This window comes from Xenopus tropicalis, chromosome 2 (assembly GCF_000004195.4).
Source record: "Xenopus tropicalis strain Nigerian chromosome 2, UCB_Xtro_10.0, whole genome shotgun sequence".
In the NCBI taxonomy this organism is placed as follows: domain Eukaryota; kingdom Metazoa; phylum Chordata; class Amphibia; order Anura; family Pipidae; genus Xenopus; species Xenopus tropicalis.
In genome coordinates, this window is record NC_030678.2 from 74,327,498 (window position 1) to 74,350,720 (window position 23,223).

At 39.7% G+C, this 23,223-nt stretch overlaps 1 protein-coding gene across 1 annotated transcript in view; it reads left to right on the forward strand.

Annotated features, from left to right (window-relative positions):
* The first annotated feature begins 1,567 nt into the window (after nt 1–1,567).
* The window catches only part of il20 (interleukin 20), an 88,050-nt gene continuing 66,394 nt past the window's right edge, over nt 1,568–23,223 (forward strand). The window contains exons 1-2 of the mRNA XM_012955878.3: nt 1,568–1,589; nt 4,863–4,981. Coding sequence (XP_012811332.1) covers nt 1,568–1,589; nt 4,863–4,981 — 141 coding nt within the window. The remainder of the gene's footprint in view (nt 1,590–4,862; nt 4,982–23,223) is intronic.

A 23,223-nucleotide genomic window follows, 5' to 3' on the forward strand; every position in this document is an offset into this window, starting at 1 on the left:
CTGCCCAGGGTATTATGCACATCCCCGCGGGGTAATCGTCGTGCTGGGTCTCTGCCATACTGGCTAACCTTATACGCATAAGGTGACCTAGCGGGCCGGTTGGAGTACTCCTGTTACCCCATACTGTGTTGTATTGCGGAAATAAGTATAGGGATATGCTGGGTATCAGGGCTAATGACAACCAAATACACATATACTTGAATATAGAAGGACAAGCCATGAGTTCTCATTAGAGAGAAAAAAGAGAAAATATACACAATTTTTCAATATTATCACATCAGTGTAACAAACCAGGGACAACAATGAATTACAGTGTAACTGTTGCTGAGTAAGTAGAAGTATAGGCTGATAGGGTCATATGAAGCAGCCGAGTGGCAGTGTTTCATTAGTGTTTCCCCTAGGGGTCACACAGTCCAAATTGTGGATCCACCTGGATTCTCTTCGAAGGAGAGCCTGGTTCCTATTGCCCCTGGTTCCTATTGAGAGGGGGGGTTGGTAGTCAATTGCCAGGCATTTGAACGTGGGTAGTGGGTGCTTCATTTTAAGAAAGTGTCTTGCTACTGGTTGGTCTGCTTTGCCCTCCTTCAGTGCTTTGCTTACAGCTGAACGATGATTCCCGTAGCATTCTCGTAGGGTTGTAATTGTCTTGCCCACATAGTACAGTCCGCATGGGCAAGTAATGATGTATACCACATAGATGGAGGTGAATGTCAGTCTGTGATTGATTTTAAACCTTTTACCCGTATATGGATGGGGGAAATCAGGTCCTGTCAATAGACACCTACAGGTTACACAATCGGGCATTTATAGCAGCCTAATTTCTTGTGCGCAGATAGCCAGTCCTTCTGGGTCTTAGGGAGTCATTTAAAGTCAGTTATGACTAGTAAGTCCCTTAGGCTACTATTTCTCTTGTAACCAATCAGTGTTTTTTTAGAGAGATGCAGAGATAAGGCTTCATCCTGTCAGATCATCGGCCAATCCATCTGAATGTTCTTGGACAGAGGTAATGATGTAGAGCTAAAATAAAGGGAATAGTTTGGTTTTTGTCAGATTTTTCCTCTTGAATAAGTTCCTCCTGTGTGTGTTGGAGTGCCCTTTGTAACTGTTGGTGTAGTTAGGTATCTGTATAGCCCCATTCGAGGAATCTTCTGTACATTTCCCCTAATTGTGTTTTTGCTGTGTCTGGTGAGCTATTTTCTGATAACCCGTAGAAATTGGGAAAAGGGAATACCCCTGATGGTGGCTGGTGGATGGTGACTAGAAGCGTGCAGTATGGAATTGCGGTCTGTGGGTTTCCTAACTAGTCTGGTACCAAGTCCTGAGCCGGATTTGAAGATGTTAAGGTCAAGGGTTATAGGGATATCTAGAGCATTCAGGTCTTGATGGAACATGAGAATGCTCTCTTCCCCACTGGTCCAGATCATAAAGAGGTAATCAATGTAGTGGAAATAGGTGAGGATGGATTTACCCAGTATGAGGATGTGCTCTGTCTTGAAGTTGAGCATATAGAGATTGGCATAGGATGGTGCCAGCGCACTGCCCATTGCGGTGAGTAAGAGTTTTCAAAATGGAAATAATTCCTAGTCAAGGTAAGTTCTAACAGTTGAATGAGGAATTCAATTGGTGTCTTGTTAGGTGGATTAATAGTCAGTGTCCTACAGGTCGCCCAGATCCCCTGGTCGTGGGCTATGACTGTGTACAAGCTTCTGACATCCAGTGGCCAGGAGGCTATTACTGGGGACATCTCTAAGTTTCCTAAGCTTCTGTATAAAGTGTGTGGTGTCACGTGTATAGTATTGCATAGATTTTACAAGCAGTTGCAGAAAAGAGTCAATATAGGTAGAGACAGGTTGGTATAGTGAGCCTACTGCAGAGATGATGGGTCTACCTGGGGGTGCCGACAGGGATTTATGGATTTTTGGTAAGGTATAGATAATGGGTATGCGTGGGTGCCCCATGCTCATATATTGTACCATGTCCTCATCCAGCCAACCCGCATTAAGAGCTGAGTATAGAAGTGAATCTAATTCTTTTCTGAATTTGTAGGTAGGGTCCCTAGGGAGAGGTCTGTATGTTTCTGTGTCAAGTAATTGTCCCAGTAATTCGGCCCTATAGTAGGTGTAGTCAAGTAGTACGATTGAACCCCAATTGTCCGCAGGTCTAATGACCAGGTTATTGTCCCCTTTTAGGGTCTTAATCGCTTGGCCATCAGCCATGGAGAGATTGGGATAGGACCTTGCCGTCATAGGTGGATTTTCCATAAGGCTAGGGGAGGCTAAGCCTCCCCAAACCTGCTTGGCACATTAAAAAAAAAAAAAAAACTTACCTTACTTACCTTACTCCGTTTCTGCACTGTCCTGGAAAGCTGTTCTTGCAAGCCCGTTTTGCTGTGCTCCGATTGGATCTTTCTTCTTGTGGATTCTCCAATCAGAGCACAGCTTTCTTGACAGACAGTAAAATTGACCAATCAGAGCACAGATGCACACAGGGATCGGGAGATTTTGCAAAAAGAATCTGCAGAAGAATCTGCAGCTGTAACTTTACCTAAGAACCAACTCTAAACTTTTGCTGCAGATTTCATCTCACAGGTACTATACACAGGTACTATACAGTTCTAAAGAATCACTAGCTGACATTAAATTGTTTTTTGCCTGACCTGACATCTATAATAATTTATAATCTATCCCCTACCCTAACAGATGGAGGGTAAGTTAACTCTTTCCCTCTGAAAAAGCTCATTGTGTGTTTGTATATTTGTTGTTGTTTTTTGCACTTACTATTTTTTTTTGTCATTGTTTTGTTCATTTATAGTAAGTTACAGTGGAGCCAATGTTGTGTATCAGTGCCAGTGTTATAGTGCCAGGGCCTGAATATCTGCCATCAGTACCCACTGCTTCTCACTGTATATAATGTGCTGGGTTTGTAAATACAGACTGCGTCTCACTGTATATAATGGGGAGTATCCACTGCCTTTCTTGCTATAAAACTAACATAAACACATCTAAGTTTAAGTTAACCTTTAGTATGTTATGAAATGGCCTATTCCTAGCAACTTTCCAATTGGTCTTCCTAATTAATTTTTTTGAATAATTTGCCTCTGTTCTGCCTCTTTCCAGATTTCAAATGGGGGCCAAAAATATTGCTCTGTGAGGCTACAATTTTATTATTATTATAATTTTGTATTACTTATTTTTCCAAGTAGGCCCCTTAACTATTCATATTCCCATCTCTTGTTTAAACCACTACCTGGTTGCTAGGGTAAATAAGACCCTAGCAACCAGATAGCTGCTGAAATACCAAATGGAGAGCTGCTGAACAAAAAGCTAAATAACTGAAAAACCATTAAAAATAAAAGTGAATTCGAATGCGAACTAGCCCTTGAAGCTAACTGATCACAAATGTTTGCAGATCCCCTCACAGAAGTGCACGTATGAATACTTTTACATCCTAAACATTTTAGGGTAAAAAATAGCACCCCCCGCACTTTTGTACAGTACCCCTGGAAGTCAGTGGGAACGGCAAGAGGTAGTTGGGAGGTTAATTTTTTACACCAGCAGCGAATCCACTAAGTCTCACATTAGCTGTAGGTCAGTCTGTGTATGGGCCATCTTTAGCCTCCCCAAACAAAAAAGTCACCCTCCGCCTATGCTTGCCATATTAGCTGTGGATTTAGCTTCAAGACTAAGGACTTTGCCGAATGTATGCACAGCCACTGGGATGTTGGGGGGTTCAAAGGTACTTTTGGCCCTAAAGCGGGTGTGTCGCTGGGTGTGTTTCTGAAGTGTTCCTGGAGTTTTAATTTCCTCTGGAATCTATAGATATCAACCAGGGTGTCGAAGGTATCAGGGATAGTAATACGAAAGACCCTTAGACAGCAGTGATGTCTCCCCCTGTGTCAAAATGTGCTCAGATTGAAAATTATATTCTTCTCCCCCTTGGTGGTTTCCCTTCTTATGTTTTGGCCACCTCATCTGGTCTCTCTTTCGTGGGTCTTTCGTTTGTACCCAGTACTATCCCTGATACCTTTGACACCTTGGTTGATATCTATAGATTCCAGAGGTAGTTAAAACTCAAGGAACACTTCAGGAACACACCCAGTGACCGGCCCTTCTACGAGAAAGCTATGGGAATCATCGTTCAGCTGTAAGCAAAGCACTGAAGGAGGGCAAAGCAGACCAACCAGTAGCAAGACACTTTCTTAAAATGAAGCACCCGCTACCCACGTTCAAATTCCTGGCAATTGACTACCAACTCCCCCTCTCAAGAGGGGCAATAGGAACCAGGCTCTCCTTCGAAGAGAATCCAGGTGTATCCACAATTTGGACTGTGTGACCCCTAGGGGAAACACTAATGAAACACTGCCACTCGGCTGCTTCATATGACCCTATCAGCCTATACTTCTACTTACTCAGCAACAGTTACTCTGTAATACATTGTTGTCCCTGGTTTGTTACACTGATGTGATAATATTGAAACATTTTGTATGTTTTCTCTTTTTTCTCTCTATTGAGAACTCATGGCTTGTCCTTCTACATTCAAGTATATGTGTATTTGGTTGTCATTAGCCCTGATAACCAGCATATCCCTATACTTATTTCCACAATACAACACAGTATGGGGTAACAGGAGTACTCCAACCAGCCCGCTAGGTCACCTTATGCGTATAAGGTTAGCCAGTATGGCAGAGACCCAGCACGACGATTACCCCGCGGGGGGTTTATACTCACTTTGGACGTGTATAATGCCCTGGGCAGAAACCCTGAATGGCGGACCATACCCCAACTAAAAGATGGCCTCTAGACTATTTGGACATAGGGCTGGGTACTTCGGTTTGGTTATAACCAAAACTGGTGTACCCCTAGTGGTCCGGGATTTGAGCGCCTCATATGCACCTGTTAATGAGGAAAATGAGGCAATCCGAGCAGTAGAGGTTGTCGCAACTACTGTGGAGTGCGACGTTACTATAGAGTACTGCCAGCAGGTAACAGGTTGTACGCAGCCTGCCATCCTCTATAGAGTGAGTCCATGTCTATATGTGTCCCTGTCCGACTGGCAAAGGTAGCGGTGAAAGAATGGCTCAGTGCGCAGCGGTATGGGTATGATATGCTGATTGGGCTTAATAATGATAAAATAAATAATAATAAAAATTTTATTTTTTCCTTATCCCTTTCCTCTCTCTTTTCACCAATCTTTCACCTATCACGCAATTTGTTGTGTTTATGTACAGTTACCTAGCGACATGACCTTTTGGCGCCAAAACACGCAGTTAAAACGCTAGCCTGCACACTGTCTTGTATTCCCTGAGGAAAGTCCCAATACAGGACTGAAACGTTTGAATCAATAAACCTCACCTTTTGCACCTAAAAAACTCCTTTTCTACTTTTTAACTTTGATGTGAAAACCCTATTAACCGTATTAGTGCTGACACACTCTGCTGTTGATATATATGTGTATATATATGCATGATGGTAAGATTCCCAAATGTCTTTGAAGTTAAATTCTAGAGGCTAGAGGATAAGGGCCAATTCAAAAATTCAAATATCCAGTTTACCTAAAGTGTTAAAGTTCATTGGCTAAATACACATAACTGAAAGAATACTTAATCTTTTCTAGGGAAGCCTTGTGGTATTGAAGAAGTTTTGGCCCTATCATGGGTCATGACTGGGGTGGATCAGGGGTACATTCACAGGCCATTTTTATTTATAGTGGCCCTATTTTTGGCAAGGTCCTCCAGCAAGCTCTGGGGACAAAAATATTTTATCCAATGTTCCACACTACTCTATCAAAACACTGATTTATCCTAGCATTGTATCTGATGACTGGAAATAATTAAGTCTTTAGTTTATTATTATTGTACAAACATAATAAAAAGATTTTAAGCGCATGTGTAAAATAGGAAAGGGAGATAGTTACATAGTTACATAGTTACATAGGGTTGAAAAAAGACCAGTGTCCATCAAGTTCAACCCATCCAAGTAAACCCAGCACACCCAACCCACACCTACCAATCTATACACTCACATACATAAACTATAAATACAACCACTAGTACTAACTGTAGATATTAGTATCACAGTAGCCTTGGATATTCTGATTGATCAAGAACTCATCCAGGCCCCTCTTAAAGGCATTAACAGAATCTGCCATTACCACATCACTAGGAAGGGCATTCCATAACCTCACTGCCCTCACCGTGAAAAACCACCTACGCTGCTTCAAAAGGAAGCTCCTTTCCTCTAATCTAAAGGGGTGACCTCTGGTGCGTTGATTGTTTTTATGGGAAAAAAGAACATCCCCCAACTGCCTATAATCCCCTCTAATGTACTTGTACAGAGTAATCATGTCCCCTCGCAAGCGCCTCTTTTCCAGAGAAAACAACCCCAACCTCGACAGTCTCACCTCATAGCTTAAATCTTCCATCCCCTTAACCAGTTTAGTTGCACGTCTCTGCACTCTCTCCAGCTCATTAATATCCTTCTTAAGGACTGGAGCCCAAAACTGCACTGCATACTCAAGGTGAGGCCTTACCAGGGACCTATAAAGGGGCAAAATTATGTTCTCATCCCTTGAGTCAATGCCCTTTTTTATACAAGATAGCACTTTATTTGCTTTAGTAGCCACAGAATGACACTGCCTGGCATTAGACAACTTGTTATCAACAAAAACCCCTAGATCCTTCTCCATTAAGGAAACCCCCAACACACTACCATTCAGTAGATAGTTTGCATTTATATTATTTCTACCAAAGTGCATAACTTTGCACTTATCAACATTGAACCTCATTTTCCAGTTTGCTGCCCAGTTATCTAATTTTGTCAAATCGCTCTGCAAAGCAGCAGCATCCTGCATGGAACTTATAGTTTTGCACAATTTAGTGTCATCAGCAAAAATAGAAACAGTACTGTCTATGCCCACCTCCAGGTCATTAATAAACAAGTTAAAAAGCAAAGGCCCAAGGACTGACCCCTGCGGTACTCCACTAACCACACTGGTCCAATTAGAAAATGTTCCATTTACAACCACTCTTTGTACTCTATCCTTCAGCCAGTTCTCTATCCAATTACAAATATTATGTTCTAGGCCAATATTCCTTAATTTGATCATTAACCTTCTGTGAGGTACTGTATCAAACGCTTTAGCAAAGTCCAAGTAGATGACATCAACTGCCATTCCAGCATCAAGGTTCCTGCTCACCTCCTCATAAAAGGTGACTAAATTAGTCTGGCAAGATCTGTTACGCATAAAACCATGCTGGCACAAACTAATAGTATTGTGAACTGCAATGTATTCAAGTACCCTATCCCTTATTACCCCTTCCAAAAGTTTTCCTACTACTGATGTCAGACTAACAGGCCTATAGTTTTCAGGCTGAGAACGGGATCCCTTTTTAAATAACGGCACCACATTAGCAATCCGCCAGTCTCTTGGCACCATGCCAGACCTCAATGAATCCTGAAAAATTAAGTGAAGAGGTTTGGCAATCACAGCGCTCAGCTCATATAATACCCTGGGATGAATCCCATCCGGCCCTGGACCTTTGTTTACCTTTACATGTTCAAGTCTCTTTTGAATTTCCTCCCGAGTGACCCATGCGCCAGTAGCTAAATTACTAGAACTGGGCATATTACAAGGGAAGCCTTCATTATCTGGCTCCTCAGATGTATAGACAGATGAAAAATAAGAGTTCAAAATGTCAGCTTTTTCCCCGTTCTCATCAACCAACTTACCCCCCCGTGATAATAAAGTTCCCACCCCTTCTTGCTTCATTTTTTTACTATTCACATAATTAAAAAATATTTTAGGATTCTTTTTACTCCTAGCAGCAATATCCCTTTCCATTTCTATTTTAGCTTGCTTGATAGCTTTTTTGCATGCTTTATTTGCTTCCTTGTACCTGATGAAAGTTTCTGCTGTCCCAGCTAACTTGAATGCCCTAAAAGCACGTTTTTTCTTACCAACCTCTACAATAACACTTTTATTCAGCCATAAAGGTTTTGCTTTGCGATGCCTCTCCTTGCTTACAAGGGGGATATACTGTTGTATATACCTACAAAGCAATGTTTTAAAGATGTTCCATTTTCCTTCTGTGTCTAACCCCATGAAAAGCCTTTCCCAGTTGACACATTGCAGAGATGCCCTTATACTGGCAAAGTCTGCACGTCTAAAATTAAGCGTATTAGTTACTCCCTTATAGCGCTGTCTCTGCAGCATTATCTCAAAGGAGACCATGTTGTGATCACTGTTCCCCAAATGCTCACCCACACAAATGTTAGAGATGAGTTCATTATTATTAGAAATCACCAGGTCCAAAATAGCGTCATTCCTAGTGGGTTCTTGAACCGCCTGAAATAAAAAGTTGTCATTTAGCATATTTACAAACCTACTAGCTTTTTCTGACTTAGCCACCCCATTACTCCAGTCAATGTCCGGATAATTAAAGTCCCCCATAACAACAACTTGACCCAGTTTTGAAGCCTCCTCCATTTGCAACAATAGCTGGGCCTCATCCCCCTCATCTATACGGGGTGGTTTATAGCATACACCAATGATCATTTTCTTTGTGACCTTCAGCCCTACTGAAATTTCTACCCAAAGAGATTCAACGTTTTCATTGGTAATGTCTTTATTACATGGCTTTAAGTCTGACTTTACGTAAAGACAAACCCCTCCACCCTTTTTAATCTCTCTGTCCCTCCTAAAAAGTGTATAACCATTTAAATTCGCAGCCCAGTCGCATTTATCATCCCACCAGGTCTCAGTGATACCTATTAAATCATAATTTTCAATACATGCAATAGCTTGCAGCTCCCCTAATTTACCCGACAAGCTACGCGCATTAGCCAGCATGCAGCGGAGATGATTACTTCTCCCTCTGATGTTTACATTAGCTAAGGGAGAATTAGAGCTAAGGCAATTATGAGACTGCTTTCCTTGTAACGGAAGCTCCTTATCTGATAAACTATATGCCCCCCTCACTCCTCCCCCACAACCCTTTGCTAGTCCCCCTACCCCGTCTACACTAATTTTCCCATGGAATTCTAGCTCACCCACCCCCCCCTTGTCTAGTTTAAACACTCCTCCAACCTCTTAACCATTCTCTCCCCTAGCACAGCAGACCCCCTTCCATTGAGGTGCAATCCGTCAGGGCTGTATAGATTGTACCCCAAGGAAAAGTCAGCCCAGTGCTCTAGGAACCCAAACCCTTCCTTCCTACACCAAGACTTTAGCCACGCGTTTAGCTCCCTAAGCTCCCGCTGTCTCCCTAAACTTGCACGCGGCACCGGCAAAATTTCCGAAAAAATTACATTGGAGGACCTTTGCCTAATCTTAGAGCCTAGATCCCTGAACTCACTCTTTAAAGTACCCCACCTACCGTTCATTTTGTCGTTAGTACCGATATGTACCAAGACAGCCGGGGCATGCCCAGCTCCTCCCAATAATGTGTCAACCCGATCAACCACATGCCGAACCCTGGCACCAGGAAGACAGCAAACTGTCCGGTTGAAGCGATCCACTCGACAGATTACCCTGTCCACTTTCCTAATGATCGAATCCCCTATAACCACCATCTGTTTAGGCCTAGCTCTGCTCTCCTCCCCACCACTACTAGTGAAACTGGTCTCCCGGCTGTTAGAGAGATCAGCCTCACCTAGAACCGCCAACCCTGGAGCAGCCTCCCTTTTCCTTTTCCCCACACTAGATTTTCTAACTGTCACCCAGCTTACTGCCCTATCATCCTTTTGCTGCTCCCCTCCCCCCCTACTATCTGACCCCACTAGTTCTTGTTCAGTTAACAAGAGACCCCTCTCAAGATTGTTGATTGAACGCAGTGTTGCGACGTGTTCCTCTAGGACTCTAACGCGAGCCTCTAAAGTGGCAATTCGCTCACATCCACAACAGAGGTATGCACTTTGGAACTGTTGTTCCACAACTGCATACATGTGGCAGGCTGTGCACTGTGTCAGACCTTCAATGTTGCTACAACTCATACTCCCAGTTACAAGAACAGTTAAACAAAAAAAAGATGTAAGGACTTGTAGTAAATACCTTGTTTTACCTTATTTTTAACTCCCTTAGTGTTTAACTCCCTGAGTTTATAACTCCACTTACAGAGCCCCCACTTCAAGAGCAATCACTTACAGAGCACCTAACACCAGAGCAAGCTCCACTGGACTGCCTGTGGTTCTATTTATGCAGTCTGTAAAGGTGAACTAATCAAACCCCACCCTCCTCAAGCTGAGGGTAATTACAAGGGAATGTAACCTGCTGTAAGCCTATGGATCCCACAAACTTTGTAAATTAGCTCCAAAAACAACAATTACTTATGAAAAAAATAAATAAAACCCAACAGTTAAAAAAACACAATGGTTTTGATAAAGTTAGTAAAGAATACTTATCCCTTATTAGTTGAAATGAAAGCAAGTTGATTCAACCAGCCACCAGCCTGTTAGTAAGCCCCAGCCTGTTAGCCTGTTAGACATGAGGGAATAAGTAGAAGTTCATCATTAGTATTTAATTAAACTAGGGATTTACCGGACCCAGTTTTTCGGGTTCGGACGAACTCCCCAATCCATTGTAAGGGATTCGGCCAAATACCAAACCGAATCCGAATTAGCATGTGCTAATTAGGATATGGAAGGGTTAAATGTGACCGTGGGCTCAGTGCCATGCTGCGACATTTAACCATTCACGAAACAATGTCGCACGACATTTTCGTCGTTTCACAAATTTTTTGCCGTTTCGCGGATCTTTTGAAAGATTCATGAATTTTTCAGCGGAGCGAAACGGAACAGATTCGCTCATCACTAATGAGCAAATCTGTCCCATTTCAGTTCACCGAAAAATTTGAAAATCTGTGAAAAAATAGCAAAATGCATTAAAGTTAATGGGCAACAATTTTTTTCTTATGCGAGCAACTTCAATGGGCATTTTTTCTCACTCCTACAGTGACTTTTTAGCTGACAATTTTTTTGTCATTCAAATACAATTACAAATACAATCTAATACAGTCTAACAGTCTAATACAATCAATGGGCATTTTTGGCTGATAGCAACAATTTTTTTTTTTTTTTGGCTGATAGCACTAGGTTTTCCCATGTCCCAGGTATCTCTTTCACTACCCTGGCCACAGTATTGACCTTTATTTGGAACACTGTAGTGTGCATGCAAAAAGTTTGAACCAGTGCAAGGGAACAGGGGAAAAATGGCGGCACTGTGCTCTTCAGGAAAGTACCTAGGGCCGGCACACTGACCTGGGAAAAAAAGGTTGTGATTTTGGTCACTAGAGGATGTTTAACAACTTATTACCCCCCCCCCCCAGTGTCTTTCTCTATGTTGTACTATAAATTACATATCAATTGGCTTCATTGTTTTAAGATTAGTATTGATAACTAACAACATCAGTAAATATCTTTGTCCTCGGACTTGCGCCATTGACTGAAGCCAGTTCTAAGGTGGTTTAATATGTTAGTACAATTTATTAATTCCATTTATTAAAATGTATTCAATGTTGCAGTAAAAATGTGGATTATTTTAAAAATCTCAGTAAATGGCATTCATATTTTTATATGGACAGTTATAGCTGCATTATTTCCTGAGGGAGCACACTGCCCATCACAAAATGGTGTCTCAAGGTAAAATAGGTAAAAGGGCAATATTTACTGATATATCCCAGTTTGTTAACATTTTATTAATAGGCTAGTTTATATGATATAAACTATCTGTTGGTTAAAGGCATACTGTCATGGGAAAACATGTTTTTTTCAAAATGCATCAGTTAACATAGTCTTCCTTTAATAAATTTGAACAGCTGTGCAAGTTTTACGTGCCTCCATACCTATTAATAGTAATCAAATTCTTTTCAAATCATACAATTGACCACAATCTATAATAGATGTAAATAGTATACTTTTTAGAGGGAATAACATATTGTAGTTAGTAAATTAGCAAGAAAGTCTGTCACACCTGATTTCTAAGAATATGATCTTTTTTTTTATATATTATGTACCTCTCTTACTGTATATTGCTTAGCACATTGTGAGTAAAACAAATAGCAGCGTCATGGAATGATGACTTTGACCCACTAATGCTGCTAATGATGTAGAAGCTTGTGTGAGAAAGAGGAAGGAAACTCTGATGTTCTACATCTGTGTTTATTTTCAAATGCAGGAATGTTTCTTTATGCAGATATATTTCATGATGCAAATAAACAAATATTCCTTTTTCTCTTTTCTATCTGCTTGTGTGTGTTGGAGGGATACAGCTGGAAAATTTGATTCCATCTTCTCATAATGTATAAGAGGTTATTTGCAACTGAGTTTTCATTATAATTTAATTCAATTATACTGAAATGATAATGTCATAGAAAGTTGTGTAAGTGTAGGGGATCAGAGTACTCTTTCCCCTGTTTCTCTGTCTGTGTCATCATCCAGCCCGGTTACAGATTGGGGAGGAACCTGTTTGGCTGGATGCCCCAGCCCACTGTTGGAAGAGAGAAGGTGTGCCTAGGTTTGGAGCAAAAGTTTTCGGCAGGCATGGATTTGCAGTGAATTTCTGTGTTTCGCCAGTGACGAATTCTTTTGCGAAAGGGATGTGAAAATTTCCGTGATGAAAAAAAATGTAACACGCATCAAAAAATGTTGTGTGCAGCATTTTTTTGCAGTGCATATAATTTTATACCATGTGCATCAAAAAATTAGGATTTTTCATCAAACCTAAACGGGACAGATTCACTCATCCCTCTTAAGCATTTGCCCATCCTGTAAAATCTCATATGCATAAACTTATATTAAAGGGGACATCAACACAAAGACAAATTAAGCTTTTTGAAAAGTAAACATAATTTCAAGCAACTTTGCAATATACATCAATTAAAAAATATGCAGCTTTTTCATTTTGGAGCAGTTACCTAAGCCTGGTCCCCTGTTCTCCTTCTATTCTGGCTGACTTTGGCACTCAGATAAAATGTAACAGTAGTCGACTGTCCTTAGCCTGCCTCTAGTCTGCATTTTCAAAATCCCACAATCCCCTGCACATATGATATCAATAAGGAAAGGAACATTGCAGTGCATTGTGGGTAATGTAGTTCCTGCATCCTGTCTGTAAGCTGTGGAGAAGATGTTACAATTTGTAACATCAATGTTTTAGTCCCTTCTCCCTTGTCAGGATTTCAAATACCGCAGAAAGAGAAGAACTATTTTGCAACTGGATTTCAGCATTTAAAAACTGTATTTATGTTAGGGGTTTTTTATGTTTTGTGGAGCTCTTTAACAAATTTTGGTTCGGAAGCTGAAGTTCAACTTTAATCAACCTTTTAATAAAAATGTTCCTGATAGAGAACCCAATGATACATGTATAATGCTTTTCTAGCTATAGCATTTCATGTTTTATATATATATATATATATATATATATATATTTTTTTTTTTTTTTTTTTTTTTTTACTGCCTGACAAGTAAAATGATACCAAAAATACAGATCATGGTATAAAGAAGAACTAGGAAGCTAAGGAGCACACACACAAATGTGCCTTTTCATGTACTTGTGCCACTACCCAGGGCTACACAAGTGTGTACATTGTTGCACGCATTGCAGCTGGGGAAAGGCCCATAGTGTAGCATGTTGGGCCACAAGGCAGGTCTGTACTTAAAATGTAATTTTTAACTGAGTTAAAAAGAGGATTAGAAATTAGAGAATTATATAGAATATATAGAATAATAGAATATTGGAACATAACATTTGCACAAACATTTGTCTAAACAATTTTGTGACAAAAGGGTCATAAACCCAAAAATAAATGTGTAAAGGGAATATAATTCTAAGTCATATAATTTCAATATACATTAATAACAAATTTTAGGTGATTTGTATATGTAATTGCTGTTATTATTATTATTATTATTATTATTTATATAGTGCCATAAATTTACACAGTGCTTCACAGAATAGAGGGGTACACAAGACAGAACAGTTAACATGTACATATAAACATTTGACAAAAATGGTTTGCGGTTACATTGGATGAGGATCTGAGACACTAGGGGGAGGGCCCTGTTCGCAAGAGCTGTTAAAAGCATTGCTGTCCCATGCTGTTTTATTCAGATTCTAACTAAAAATGAATATGGTATTCTTAACTTAATGTATTTCTTTGAAAAATGCTTATAATAATGGCAGGATTCATGGTTTAAATATGCTAGAAATATATTTGTTAGTGCATCATCAATGCTTTGCCTCTGCAAATGTTCTCTTTTACCTTGGGATTATACTACCCTCTGCTGGCTCAATAATGCACTGCCAGCTATTTGCAAATTGAAGTTGAGTCTGTGAGAAATTAAGCCATGCAGTTGGTTTGAGTCATAACTGACCATGATTTGGTGATGTGACCTCATGTTCCCATGCCTACATCCCACACTTATAACAGTTACTGCCTGGGGAATCCATTCTAAAGAGAAAACAAAGTATATCAGAACATACAAGATGCATTTCCAACTCAAGTATCAGGTTTCAAAAATTGTTTAATGAAAACTTCTCCTTTAAAACACTACAGGGTATCTTAGGTAGCAGAGGAGGAGTGATCTTCGTCAGCCTGACCTGCACCCGAACCAAACCCAAAATGGTCATCCAAATTTCAACCCAAACATTACTATACTACGTATAACTGAGAAGACACCTTAAGACTAACTATAACTATAAGACACTACAAGGTAAACAGACATGAAACTCCTTTACTAACTGCAGTTCTGTTATCTATGTAGTGCCGCCACCAGTTGATATAATCAGTGTAGGGGTGCTTTATTTTTAACTTAAAGGGATATTGTCATGATTTTTATGGTTAACTTTTTATTTCTAAATTACCTGTTTGCATAGTAAATAATTCACTCCTCTATTTAAAATCTTATTCTTAAACCAACAAATGTATTTTTTTTAGTTGTAATATTGGTGTGTAGGCAGCCATCTTAGTGCATTGTGCCTCAGTCTGACCTTTCAGAAAGAGCCAGTACTACACATTAGAACTGCTTTCAGGTAACCTATTGTTTCTTATACTCCCATGTAACTGGAAGAGTCCCAAGCCGAACTTAGATTTCTTACTATTAAGTGCTATTCTGATATCTACTGGGAGCTGCTATCTTGCTACCTTCCCATTGTTCTGCTGATTGGCTGCTGGAAGGGGGGTGATATCACTCCAACTTGCAGCTCAGCAGTAAAGTGTGACTGAAGTTTATCAGAGCACAGGTGACATGGTTGTGGCACTCTGGGAAATGAATGAAATTTTAAAATTAAATATAAAAAAATCTGTTTGATTTCAAATCAGGATTCTTTTTTTCATATTCACAAGTACAACTTTACTCTATTATTACTTCTGAAATCTTACAACCGGCTTACTTACTTTCACAAAAAGACAATGTGCCACTGCTGAGACAATATGAAGGTCATTTTAAAAAGCAAACCAGCTATTCCCTTCACCAAACAACCCTTGAAGAATATATTAAAGCTAAAGAATCATAGTAACATAGTAACATAGTAAGGGTTGAAAAAAGACATACGTCCATCACGTTCAACCATAATGCCTATATATAACCTGCCTAACTACTAGTTGATCCAGAGGAAGGCAACAAACCCCATCTGAAGCCTCTCTAATTTGCCGCAGAGGGGAAAAAATTCCTTCCTGACTCCAAGATGGCAATCGGACCAGTCCCTGGATCAACTAGTACTAAGAGCGATCTCCCATAACCCTGTATTCCCTCACTTGTACTAAGAGCTATCTCCCATAACCCTGTATTCCCTCACTTGCTAAGAATCCATCCAACCCCTTCTTAAAGTTATATAATGTATCAGCCAGCCAACTGATTCGGGGAGGGAATTCCACAACTTCACAGCTCTCACAGTAAAAAATCCTTTCCGAATATTTAAACGGAACCTCCCTTCTTCTAAACAGAGTGGGTGCCCTCGTGTCCGTTGGAAGGACCTACTGGTAAATAAAACATTAGAAAGGTTATTAAAATGATCCCCTTATATATTTATACATAGTTATCATGTTACCTCTTAAGCGCCTCTTCTCCAGTGTAAACAGCCCTAACTTGGCGAGTCTTTCTTCATAACTGAGACTTTCCATACCCTTTACCAACTTAGTTGCCCTTCTCTGGACCCTCTCTAACTCAATAATGTCCCGTTTGAGCACTGGAGACCAGAATTGAACAGCATATTCTAGATGGGGCCTTACCAGCGCTCCAAGGTCCTTCTCCATTATGGATTTGCCTAGTGCAGTCCCATTAAGGGTATAAGTGGCTTGCATATTTTTACATCCCAGGTGCATGACCTTACATTTATCCACATTAAATCTCATCTGCCACTTAGCTGCCCAGATTGCCAGTTGGACAAGATCCTGCTGCAAGGATGCCACATCCTGGATAGAATTGACTGGTCTGCAGAGTTGTGTGTCATCTGCAAACACTGATACATTACTTAACCCCTGGGGGTTAAGGATTAAATTGACGTGAACCTACCCTGTAAAAAATAACACAGAATACAGTAAACACTGGGACCAAATTTTAGGGCCATGGCCCACGGGGAGATTAAATGCCCACAGTTAATGCTCTTTCTTCCTTTTCCTTTTGCTGCAATTCCCAGGGGCCCATGCATGTGCAGTAGGGTAAAAAGCCAACTTTTTTGTTAAAGTGCGAAGAAAGAATTTGGAAGAGGATGGCTCACTTGCATGTTCTGCCGGGCTGGTGGATTTTTTTGCTAACAGGAGCACCAGCCCAAGTTATCAGGTAAGTGAATGCAAACATTAGGGGGTGCCTAACATTTTGGCACCCCCGTGATTCAATCTTTTCTTCTCCTTTAAGCACTTGTTCAAGTAAACCAATTCCCTTGACTGTGCAAATCCTTTACATTGACTAATTGACCTGAAAACAGATATGCAGAAGCTCAAAAGGGAGACAGACATTGTAGAAGAAATTAGAACAGAAAGGTCTAGATCTAACACTGACTTTGTGATATCACTGACATGAAAACTATTTTTGATATGGATCTACTGTTTATGAGCAAGTCCACAAAAATGGGAGCTTATATGGTGCCCTCCTATGCCAACATATTTATGATGACATTTGAGGAGCAATTCATATATACACAGCACCCCTACACTGATTTTTTTCACTGGTGGGGTGCTACATAGATGATTGCTTCATGATATGGACAGGCTCTCATGACCAGCTAAAAGCTTTTATCAAGTATTTGAACAATTGCCATACAACCATTACGTTTACTTGTAGTTCTACAGTGACAGGTGAATTTTGGGATGTGAAAATATTGAAAGGCAATGACAAATTATAAATTGACCTTTATAAAAAAAAACACCTGTGGCCACAAATAGTTACCTCCATGCAGACAGTTTCTATCCACAATTACAAGTATGATCTATCCCCTTTAGTCAGATGCCTAGGGTTAAGATAATTGTTAGTAATTAGAATTCATTATCAAAGAGTAACTGACGTTAAAAGACAATGAAAGGTTAATATAAATTAAAAGTAAGTCTAAAGGCATTCTTTTTAAATACTTACTGCATATCTAAATTCCCAGATCCCTGCTTGCTTCACTGAGATATGGTGCTGGCAGCCTACAGCAGTGTGAAGACATCACTGAAATCTCTGTCCTTCCTCTAGGCTGCCAGCGGCAGCCTTCCTATTCTCTGAGCATGTGTGTAACTTGATCCTGTCTCCTGTTCTGAGCTACACATGCCCACCAGCCAATCAGAAGCGGATCTGCCAGAGGGGAGGGGGGAGGGAATGAAACACATGTGCAGTATGAAGCAAGGAGGGAAAGGAAGGGAGAACCAAGCAAGTACTCTGCAGGTGGCTGAACAGAAATGCAGATGATTATGAATAATCCCTGTTACGGGGTAAGCCAGTAAATACTAAAGATAGGATCACATGTGTCCAAACATATTGTCTGCAATCTAACAAGATAAAAGATATTATTTTAAGAAACTGGCATGCAAGATGATCCTCAATGTCACATTTTTAAAGAGAAACCAGTATTTGCCTTTAAGAGAGTGAGGAACTTTAGGGACAGATTGGTACATGATGATACATCACTGGGACTTTCCCCCTGTATGAATTGTGCACAATGTAATAGCATTATGAGAGGTGACCATGCAGTGCACCCATATACAGATAAGGCCGTACAAGTATGGGATCCCTTATCCGGAAGCCTATTATCCAGAAAGCTCCGAATTATGGAAAGCACGTCTCCCATAGACTCCATTTTAATCAAATAATTCAGATTTCTAAAACTGATTTCCTTTTTCTCTGTAGTAATAAAACAGTACCTTGTAATTGATCCCATCTACGATATAAATAATCCTTATTGGGTGCAAAACAATCCTGTTGGGTTTAATTAATGTTTTATTGATTTTTTAGTAGACTTAAGGTATGGAGATCCAAATTACAGAAAGAACCCTTATCCAGAATACCCGTGGTCCCGAGCATTCTGGATAACTGGTCCTATACCTGTACCATTTTCTGGGTACCATACACGCCTTAGTACATTCATGTATTTTCTGTGTCTGTGCAGGCTTGGCCATACAGTAAAACATAAGTCTGGTATTACCACTGTAAAAAAAAACACAATTATTCAGAGAGAATTACAGGAAGGCCATCTTCTATTTTCAAATTTGCATGGTTGCTGGAAGAATCACTAAGTAAGCTGATATAAGCTATAGAACATAAGAGTCTACATTCTTTGCCACCTAAAGTTTAAAATGTTGATAAAAAATCCAGACAGAGCTATTTCTGGATTTGGTTGCCATTGTTATCAGCTATGAGGTATATTAGACAATTTTTCAATAACCATCTGTACATAGTTTTTTTATTTTTGCTAGTGCCAGGGACTGTTCGGCTCCTATCGGGTTTATAGTCAGGACCAAGGAGGAAGCTAGAATTCAGGCAAACAAATAGTCCAAAATGTGGTATCAGAAGAGTTACTGAGTCACAAAGCCAATTTCCAGGTAGAAGTCAGTTCAGGCAGCAAACAGCAAACTCAGGATCAGGCAAAAGGGTCAGAAACCAGACTAACCAGTCCACCCAGGAACTTGCAAGCAAAATCCTATATAAGGCTATTAAACCAAACTCCCCAGCACACGCTTGTACGCTGATGTCACTGCGCTGACACCACAGCCATGGCCATGGCAGCACCAAAGGATGGAGGCATTGGGCCCTCCACACAGCTAGTCTCAAAAGGTTGGAGGCTTTCGTACATTTTATGTGGAGTTTAGAGGTGTTTAAGAAAGTAAGATATTGTTTTAATTGTAAAAGTTCTATTTGGTTGTGTCCCACTTCTCTATGCCTAGGAATTGAACTACTATGTTTCATTGAGCATATTATAGAGCATATTATATACTTATACATTTTTTTACATAGATGATGCAGTACAATGATTATCAGTTTGCAAAATTCTATGTAATTACCTTTCAAGTAGTACCTAAAAAGAATATTATAACGGGGGTAGGTAGCCCACATATGTGTGTTCCAATAAGATCATCAGCTGAAATTGATGAATAATTTTCCAACATACCATATCAGAATATGCATGACTTAAAGAACCAGCATCATTGGAGTCATACACAAAGAGCATCAAAGTGATCAGATGAAAATTGGCAAGACTTATAGAACTATATATGTCTATTTGCACACATATTAACTCACACTCTATTTATCTTACTCTTTATCTGTATATCGGTCTATCTATCACTTCCTCTCTGCCTTCCTGTTAATTTGTGTGCGTGTCTGTCATGATAAGCAGGTTTATTACTAACAAGCTGTAGTCCATGTGGGCAGATATGGAGTCTGGTGGTACAGTAATAAACTGAAGAGGCTAGAAAAATCTTAGCTGCTTTGGAGTGCTATACTCTTGATGGCTTATGCTTTGCAAGTTTTGTAACTAACAGATCTATAAAGAAGTATGCAAGATATGTGAAGAGAGTCAGGAAAAGCAGTACAGAGAATGTGTCTTTTCACAAACAAATACTTGCCATAAGTTTTACAAATAATTTGAAGTTTAGGAACATTTGAAGTTTAGGAACATTGGGAATTTGCATAGAATTAAATTTCATTGTGCAAAATTTATTTTTTTTACTTTATTTGGGTGGAGTCCCCATTAAACCCTTTTTAAACCCATTTTAACAATGAACTGCATAGTGTTCCTGAAGTGTCTTCACTTAGAGCAGTCATTTGACAATTACTTCCTTCCTACTGTTTTACATCATAACGACCTCACACACAAAGTGAAGTACTTGCGATGTTGTAATATTGCTACAAATAATAAATAAAAAATTAATTAATTAATTAAATTAAAAATATTTCATAGGCACCTCAGAGATTTTGGGCATGTACAAAAATATGCATATATATATATATATATATATATATATATATAAAATAATAATCATCCGTGGCCAGCACACCCTTCAATACTTTATCAAAAATTTATTGAAAATATATTGTTTAAAACCGACGTTTCGGTCCTCATTAGGACCTTTCTCAAGTAGAAAACGTTTAAACATAACATGATACATCATATTAAAAGTTTAAGCCCTCTGGCTGTCTAGTATTGAGAATAAAGATCCATTTAGTTTCTTTTCTTATAAGGGTATTGACAATATTGTCAATACCCTTTTAAGAAAAGAAACTAAATTGTCAATACCCTTATAAGAAAAGAAACTAAATTGTCAATACCCTTATAAGAAAAGAAACTAAATACTAGACAGCCAGAGGGCTTAAACTTTTAATATGATGTATCATGTCATGTTTAAACATTTTCTACTAGTGTAATTTACATATGTTATGTTTTAATGTTTTCTACTAGTGAAATTTACATATAAACTTCTACAGGATATTTTCTATCTGATTTTTCTATATTCAACAAAAATTGATATAAATCTACAAACCGGATTCCAAAAAAGTTGGACACTAAACAAATTGTGAATAAAAACTGAACGCAATGATGTGGAGGTGCCAACTTCTAATATTTTATTCAGAATAGAACATAAATCACGGAACAAAAGTTTAAACTGAGTAATGTACCATTTTAAGGGAAAAATATGTTGATTCAGAATTTCATGGTGTCAACCAATTCTTAAAAAAGTTGGGACAAGTAGCAATAAGAGGCTGGAAAAAGTAAATTTGAGCATAACGAAGAGCTAGAAGACCGAAATAACACTAATTAGGTCAATTGGCAACATGATTGGGTATAAAAAGAGCTTCTCAGAGTGGCAGTGTCTCTCAGAAGCCAAGATGGGTAGAGGATCACCAATTCCCACAATGTTGTGCAGAAAGATAGTGGAGCAATATCAGAAAGGTCTTACCCAGCGAAAAATTGCAAAGATTTTGCATCTATCATCATCAACTGTGCATAAAATCATCCGAAGATTCAGAGAATCTGGAACAATCTACATAGTAACATAGTAACATAGTAAGTTGGGTTGAAAAAAGACATACGTCCATCAAGTTCAACCATAATGCCTATACCTAACCTGCCTAACTACAAGTTGATCCAGAGGAAGGCAAAAAACCCCATCTGAAACCTCTCTAATTTGCCTCAGAGGGGAAAAAATTCCTTCCTGACTCCAAGATGGCAATCGGACCAGTCCCTGGATCAACTTGTACTAAGAGCTATCTCCCATAACCGTGTATTCCCTCACTTGCTAAGAATCCACCCAGCCCCTTCTTAAAGCTATATAATGTATCAGCCAGTACGACTGATTCGGGGAGGGAATTCCACAACTTCACAGCTCTCACTGTAAAAAATCCTTTCCGAATATTTAAATGGAACCTCCCTTCTTCTAAACGGAGTGGGTGCCCTCGTGTCCGTTGGAAGGACCTACTGGTAAATAAAACATTAGAGAGGTTATTATATGATCCCCTTATATATTTATACATAGTTATCATGTCACCTCTTAAGCGCCTCTTCTCCAGTGTAAACAGACCCAACTTGGCCAGTCTTTCTTCATAACTGAGGCTTTCCATACCCTTTACCAGCTTAGTTGCCCTTCTCTGGACCCTCTCTAACTCAATAATGTCCCGTTTGAGCACTGGAGACCAAAACTGAACAGCATATTCTAGATGGGGCCTTACCAGTGCTCTGTAAAGGGGAAGAATAACCCCCCCCTCCCGTGAATCTATACCCCTTTTAATACAGCTCAAAACCTTGTTTGCCCTTGCAGCTGCTGCCTGGCATTGCTTGCTACAGCCAAGTTTATTATCTACAAGGACTCCAAGGTCCTTCTCCATTATGGATTTGCCTAGTGCAGTCCCATTAAGGGTATACGGGGCTTGCATATTTTTACATCCCAGGTGCATGACCTTACATTTATCCACATTAAATCTCATCTGCCACTTAGCTGCCCAGATTGCCAGTTGGTCAAGATCCTGCTGCAGGGATGTCACATCCTGGATAGAATTGACTGGTCTGCAGAGTTTTGTGTCATCTGCAAACACTGATACATTACTCATAATTTTACATAGTTACATAGTTACATAGTTACATAGGGTTGAAAAAAGACCTGTGTCCATCAAGTTCAACCCATCCAAGTAAACCCAGCACACCTAACCCACACCTACCAATCTATACACTCACATACATAAACTATAAATACAACCACTAGTACTAACTGTAGATATTAGTATCACAATAGCCTTGGATATTCTGATTGATCAAGAACTCATCCAGGCCCCTCTTAAAGGCATTAACAGAATCTGCCATTACCACATCACTAGGAAGGGCATTCCATAACCTCACTGCCCTCACCGTGAAAAACCACCTACGCTGCTTCAAATGGAAGCTCCGTTCCTCTAATCTAAAGGGGTGACCTCTGGTGCGTTGATTGTTTTTATGGGAAAAAAGAACATCCCCCAACTGCCTATAATCCCCTCTAATGTACTTGTACAGAGTAATCATGTCCCCTCGCAAACGCCTCTTTTCCAGAGAAAACAACCCCAACCTCGACAGTCTAACCTCATAGTTTAAATCTTCCATCCCCTTAACCAGTTTAGTTGCACGTCTCTGCACTCTCTCCAGCTCATTAATATCCTTCTTAAGGACTGGAGCCCAAAACTGCACTGCATACTCAAGGTGAGGCCTTACCAGGGACCTATAAAGGGGCAAAATTATGTTCTCATCCCTTGAGTCAATGCCCTTTTTTATACAAGACAGCACTTTATTTGCTTTAGT